The 7,433-nt window shown below is 41.9% G+C and overlaps 1 protein-coding gene across 1 annotated transcript; it reads left to right on the forward strand.

Annotated features, from left to right (window-relative positions):
• The first annotated feature begins 3,927 nt into the window (after nucleotides 1-3,927).
• Nucleotides 3,928-6,316, forward strand: K441DRAFT_140772 (uncharacterized protein). Its single transcript, XM_067640125.1, has 3 exons — nucleotides 3,928-4,637; nucleotides 4,691-5,925; nucleotides 6,010-6,316. Exons 1-3 carry the CDS (start codon nucleotides 4,103-4,105, stop codon nucleotides 6,193-6,195), a joined length of 1,956 nt encoding a protein of 651 aa, XP_067503077.1. The 5' UTR covers nucleotides 3,928-4,102; the 3' UTR covers nucleotides 6,196-6,316.
• The last annotated feature ends 1,117 nt before the right edge of the window (nucleotides 6,317-7,433 follow it).

The following is a 7,433-nucleotide window of genomic DNA, read 5'->3' on the forward strand; positions in this document are numbered from 1 at the left end:
ACTGCTATATTTAGTACTGGTTAAACTCTATTTAAACTCTAGAATACCTAGATACTTAACCCTAGTGTAGATACCCACGTCTATAATAATTAAGAAGACTTTACCTTCTCCTACCTAGCTGCAGAAGACGACTACCTAATTACTAGTGGAAATTGTGAAAAGATATAGGCTTACGGAATAGTAACGATTACTATTAATACACCTACTAGGAGCTCAAAAATAAAGCTATCCTATATAGCATTAGTACCTACTATATTCACAAATATTATAGCACTATTAAGGGCTATAGATAATAATATCCATTTTAACTTAGGACGAAACTTACTATACTATCTAGCTATTAGCGAAACAGTATGCTATACAAAACAACTAGGGGGCTACTAGGCACTAATGCACCGAGAGCCTATAAATACCCTAGATTCAATAACTTAATTAACCTTCTTATTAAGAAGATATTAACTAAGTAGAATGGCCCGTAAACTAGTCAGAGCTATAGCTATAAAATGGCATAAAATACTTAGCTATATAGGACCTAACGCTATTAAGCAACTTCCTAAGCACGTTAATGGCGTAGAGCTTAAAGAGCTAATTGACAAACGAGCACTGCTTAAAATCGAATGCGAAGTCTACTTAATATTAAAGCATATACAGCAGATCTCTTAAAGACGAGAATACGAATTTCCAGCCACTTAACTATTTAAGCGGGTAGCATTTAATATTATTACCCTAGGAGAACCAGGGTATAACGGCAATAGATATATAATGCACTTCTATTGCACGTATTCTAAATTTAATTTTATATTTACTGCTAAAAATAAGGATAAAGCTACCGTCCTACCTACTATTTATAAGACCTACCGTTTAATCAAAATACAATTCTACTAAGATATAATCTTCTTCTAGAGCGATAACAAACAAGCTTTTAAACAAATAGGAGATACCTTAAATATATAGTGCGCAGACAAAGGCATTACTTTTAAATGCCGAGCCCCGTATACAGAAGAACAAAATAGCGGAGCTAAACGATCTGGACGAACCCTTATAGATCGATTAAGGGCTATATAGCTAAAAGTATCCTTACCCCCATCTCTAAGACCAGAGGCTTTCTTGGCTGCTAGCTACGCACTTAATCGAACCCTAAATAAGCAACTAGGATGGAAAACTCCGTACAAGATCGCCTACGGCAAGCCACCATCACTTACCTATATGCACGTATATGGCTGCAAAACCTATACACTAGATAAATGAATTAAAAGGGGAGATAAACTAGCTCCTCGTGCATTAATTGGACACCTAGTCGGCTATAATTTAACTAATATCTATTGAATTTGGATTCCGAGTCTCCGCAAGGTTATTTAAACTAAAGAAATCACATTTAACGAGACCTCGTTCTATGACCCCAAGGGTTAAGACATTAACTACCTGCTAAGGGAAGCATTAGAGGACACTATCCAGATAATTAGTCTACCAGAACCTCTCCACGAGGATAAGTCTAAGGATAAATCTGTCCTATATAGACCTACCTTAAATGTAAAACAAATGACTACACCTAAATCAAATGATGCGGTAGAGCCTTATATAAAGAATACTAAACAGTTACCAACACCTAGCAGAATGGTATCTCTAGATTTACTAGAATCAAACACCTTACTATAAGGACTTTAAGACGACATCCTAGATATAATTAAAACAATTTTAACCTAGCCAAGCTCTTTAGAACTATCTAATAGAGCAATTAATACAGCTCTACGAGCTAACAAAGTCTTAGCTAAACCTTCTGCCAATCTTATCCTACTAGAAGGATTAAAACGAATTTAACGTTAAGCGCATATAGCAGCACTAGCCAATCTATATACCCTATCTAGTTACTACGCTAGATTTGCCATAGGACTAGTAAAGGACATCAACCGAACTAGATCCTTATCTCTATATTAGAATAACCTTCCTTCTAAACCAAAAAATCTTAAAGATCTGAAAAAGCACCCTTTAACTACTAGCTTTTAAAAGGGTATAGAAAAAGAATATAATGACCTAAAACGCCGAGGGACATTTAAGACTATACTAAAAGCAGAAGTAGGCAACGAGCAGATCCTTTCACTAAAATAGGTCTTTAAATATAAGCTCGACAGTGACGGTTATCTTTAAAAGCTTAAAGCTTAACTATGCGTCCGCGGAGACCTACAGATTACAGAGGAAGAGACCTATGCAGCAACCCTAGCTGCTCAAATATTCCGTGCTCTCATGGCTATAGCAGCCGCATTCAACCTAGAAATTCGATAGTATAACACTGTAAACACATTTATAAACGCTAAGCTCAGTAAACTAATCTACTGCTACTGCCTAGAAGGATTTAATTAAAACGGACATGTCCTAAAGCTATTTATGGCGCTATATGGATTGAAAATCTCACCACTACTTTGGTATAAAGAGCTTACTAATACACTGGCTAAATTCGGATTAGAACCAGTACCAGGCACTAACTGCCTATTTACTAATAGATGACTTATTATCTTCTTCTATATAGACAATATAGCCGTCCTATTTACTAAGAAGGACCTTTTAAGACTTAAAGAATTTAAAGCAAAATTGCTGCACCAATACAAGATCCGTGTACTAGGAGACCTACAGTAGTTCCTAGGAATTTAAATTAAACGAGATTAACTAAATTAAAAGCTCTGGCTCTGCCAAGATTCCTATATTGAAAGGATAGCCAATCGATTTAATATTTAACCAGAAAGATTTCTTAAATCTTTACTACCTACTAAACTAATTCCATCTAACCAGTAGACAAACCCTTAAAGAACACTAGCCTATTAGTAATAGGTTAGTTCTCTTACACACCTAGCCGTATTTAGAAGACCTAATATTACTAAGACGCATTCTAAGCTAGCCGAATTCCTTACTAATCCAAATTAAGAATACCTTAATGCAGCAAACCAAGCCATTTCCTACTGCCTTAGAACAAAATCAATAGCTATTAAATACTTTAGCGAAGCCTTTAGAGCACACATCTATTACAGAAACCTAAAAGAAGAAGACGTTACCTTTTACGGAGCATCCAATGTAGTATTTATAGACGATAAGGAGACTAGACGGAGCTCTTAGGGGTACCTATTTATGCTATTCGGAGGACTAATTAATTGGAAAGCTACCTTATAACGATTAGTTACTTATTTAACTACCAAAGCAAAGCTTCTCTCCCTATCTACTACTGCCGTTGAAATTATCTAGTGGCAACAATTCTTTAAGGCAATAGGCTTTAATTTAGAACGCGATTTTACCGTGCTCTGCAACAATATGCAGACCGTACAACTCCTAAGACAAGATACACCAAAGCTTGACACCAAGCTTCGACATATCAACGTCTATTAGCACTGGCTAAGACAGGAAGTCCAAGTCAAAAAGATTAACGTCTAATGGGTCCCTATAGACAAGATACCTGCCGACGGCCTTACCAAGATCTTACCCCGTCAAAAGCACGAGGCATGGATAAAGCAATTAAATTTAGTAGATATTCGACATCAGATCAATTAACTCCATTCGCAAAATCCGCGATATTCGCAATATTCGCAATATGCCATTTTAATTACCCTACCCTTTGCTACTCTCAAATTGTATTAAATTTCCTATTTTGGTATAGCTTCTGCCCTTATTTTATGTTCTATAGCTTTAACTACACCATTAAATCTGGGGGGGTGTATAACCGACTACCGACACTGCGTTGAGACACAAGATCACCGCTTGGAAGGCTCCGAGATGGCATCAACGCCACCCAATATAGTGGTTGCAGATCAATATTGGTGGCAGATTACCGTTCCCATTTCAGCTATCTATTACCCCATCACTTCTACCTTCTTCGTGTATATATAGAGCCTCTAGAGCTACATTCACAATCAAGTCGTTCATTCAATTCTTCGCACTGCAGAGCTTACATTATATCATATCTTCCCGCATTCTCCGCTAGGAGAGCCCAAGATGCATGCCAAGAACTCGTTAGCGCCACTTGAAGGACTTCTGCCTTGCGCAGCCAAAAGGTAAATCCAGCTAGCCCTTGACGAGGTTCGCTTTCGACCTTGAATATTTTCTGTCTGTGTGTTTTTGGATGGTTGATGTCATGGCGTCAACTCCATATCATTACGAACCGCTCACTTCGGAATCTTCATTTCGACTTTTTTGCCTGAAGAAGGCTCAGCCAGACCTGGCTGGGCTGTTTGATATGATTAATATACATTTGTTTGATGCCAGCCTGGAAAATCCTCCCAAATTTGAGGCGGTATCATACGCTTGGAATCATCAAGGGCTAGATTCAACGATCTTATGCAATGACCAGCCACTCCATGTCGCGTCTAACGTGGTGTCAATCCTACGAGCCCTGCAACATCGAGATTCACCTGGTATACTCTGGGTAGACTCCATTTGCATTGATCAATCTTCCACACGAGAGAAGAACTTACAGGTACCCAAAATGTGCTCAATCTATCGCCAGGCAGAAAAAGTCTGGATATGGTTAGGTGAAGGGTCCTATGAGACGGATGTTACTTTCAATTTCCTTGCAGAAGTAGCTGCCATTATCCAACGATCTGACTCCTTGGGCGAACGTTGCAGGTGGTTGAAAAAGCCCCTTGAACTGTTTGCGGGTAAGGAAATCCAGTCCCCAAAGATTGTCTCAGACAAGCGCTCACTCTCGCAGCCAAGGTTCGCAAAAGACGTGGTGTCAACGATGCAGCAGATACTAGCTTCATTGTTGATATTCTTCACCGACCTTGGTTTCATCGCACATGGACGGTTCAGGAGTTGGTACTCGCGAGAGACGCGGTACTTCTTTGTGGATCGATGTCTTTCCCCTGGTCATGGTTTATTAGAACACTCCAGTTCCTCCAGGAGTTTGAAAATGGGTTAATGAAGGACTACGTAGGATTAGACAAGGATTTTAGATTCAATCGGGCGTATTTCTATGAGGAGACGAGATGTTATCGGACGCTTAAAAAATTCTTGCGTAACCCGTATGCCACTTTCAAGCTCGCCACACCGCTCAAAGTTGCACGAACCAAACTCTCGACGGACCCTAGAGATAAAGTGTACGGTTTATACGGCATCTTTAAACACATGCAGATCGTTGCACTACCCGAGGTAGACTACAGTAAACCAGTACAACATATCTATACGGAGATAACGTCCACTGCAATACGGTTTGATCGATCCCTAGATATTCTGTATGAAGTATGTTTGGAGCCTCTGATTCCGGGTCTATCCTCATGGGTTCCGGACAGGAGTAATGCGGCGTTCATTCAACCTATCCTGAGCTCCACAGTGTATGCATCGCGGAGGTCGGAACCTGTCTATTCATTCAAGGGTTCCAAATTGTTAGTTTCCGGGATCTTAGTCGACAAGCTTCGGGAAGTGGCCACTTCTACCTCTGTCTGCACTCCTGATTTTAGACGGGGGTATTCCTACCGGATGGCGCTTGGCAACGCACCAGAACGACTCTCTGCTATAATAGAGCTCATTCGGACTTTGCAAGAATGGATCAGAATTAGCAGGCAATTTCATACTTATCCAACAGGTGAACTGCCTCAGGAAGCATTTTACCGGACTATAACGCAAGGTTGTATTCCAAGACCAGGTGACTGGGCCCTAATTAACACCGCGCTCGAAAAATGGATCTCTATTATGACGGCGAATTTCCCAGACGCTCCTATCAATATCCAGACTTTTCATAGAGAAGTCCAGGTTATGGGGCAGTATAGCGAGCTGAAAGATGAGCTCATTCGCATCTCCGGATGCGGTGGTGATGTGGAGGAGTGGGCAGATGAATTGAAAATACGCCTTATCGTGAGAGTGTACAGCTCGGAAATATCAACATTGCAACAAGAGGCTGCCCAAAATAGTTACCAAAGGACTTTTTTGGCAACTGAGGATGGCTACATGCGATCTGGAAATGCCTTTCATCAACCTGCGGCAGCTTCCGCGGCACCAAGCCAATGTTGTATCTCAACTGAGGATGGCTACATGGGAATAGGCCCTCGTTGGACTCAGCCTGGAGACTCTGTTGCTCTAATCTCTGGCCTAAATATTCCCTTCATCGTCAGGAAAGAAGGTCAACACTATCGCCTTCTTGGTCCCGTATATATCCATGGCATTATGCAAGGAGAGCATTGGGATAATGCTCAAACTGAGACGATAACACTGGTTTAACGACTCCTAAAAGCCTTGTCTGTTCAACACTAGGTATCCCATTGGATATGGTCATTTCCAACTTGACCAAGCCTTCCACTAGCTAAGCCGATTTGAGGTTTGCTACGAAGTCATCGGGATAGGTCATTTCAAATGAACCATGACACAGACCTATTCTAGGAAGATCGAGAGCTAGCGACAGCGAAGTAGATTCAATGGAGTTGAATTGTTTTTCTTGACTACATATGCTAGTTCTGGCATCTCTAAGGGGCCGAGAGGCCAAACTTTTGAAAGAGAGCTGTCAGGTCAACCGCGCGCGATATTCTAACCTGAACAGGAAGGGTTGAAGCCTGTTTAGGAAGGGTGTATGCATAGCAATTAGGGGGTATACGCGCAGTAATTAAGGAGTGTACGATTAGCAGTGTCATATGTTTATAATATGTTTAAATAATAGAAATTAATTCAAGTCATGGAGTCACGTGAACATGAATATCTTCTTGGGGTAGCTGTTTCGACGTCCGGAATGCTCGCTCGTTGTGAGTAACAAAATAAGCTCTGAAGCGAGCAAGTCTTCTTCCACGAGAGGTCAAAGTGGCATTCGGAGATCACTCTGGTCTCACATCGGACCGCTGTCACTGGCGGAAACACAAGAAGACTTCAAGACTCAAAACTCTTCCAGCAAAAGCACCGTTGATTCCAGGATGGGTATCAATCATCTCAAAGTACCAGTAGAACACAATCCCAGAATTCCTTCCCTAGATAGCATGATGAAAGCTCAGAAGCTAGCCACACCAAATGAGCCATGATTACCATCGCAAGAAAAAGCAAGAAGATAAAGCTGCCCAGACGGGTTCAGAGACGAATCCCGAAGGAGGCCACCAAGGACATTTCCACCCTCGAGTTTTTGCAGTTCCCCCATCCGCGAATGACCTCTGTGCTCCCAAAAAGACAAAGATGGGTGAACCCGCGTCAGTAATCAGAGAGCACTCTACCACTGGCCTCCGTTGCCTTGGGCCTGTTCCTGGCCGCCGTAACTACCTTGCTCCTGACCGCCATAGCCGCCGCCGCCACTGCTATAGCCACCGCCACCGCTATAGCCGCCGCCGCCGCCGCCTTGACGGCCACCATACCCACCTCCTCCTCCGCTGGAGCCCCAGTTGCCTGCACCGCCTCCGTAGCCTATGCCGGGGTTAAATTTCGTAAATTCTGTGGTGATTTAAGCAAACACTTACTGCCGCCGCCGCCGGATCGCCCGCCGT

The sequence above is a fragment of the Cenococcum geophilum genome (assembly GCF_001692895.1).
Source record: "Cenococcum geophilum 1.58 unplaced genomic scaffold K441scaffold_26, whole genome shotgun sequence".
Taxonomy (NCBI): Eukaryota; Fungi; Ascomycota; class Dothideomycetes; order Gloniales; family Gloniaceae; genus Cenococcum; species Cenococcum geophilum.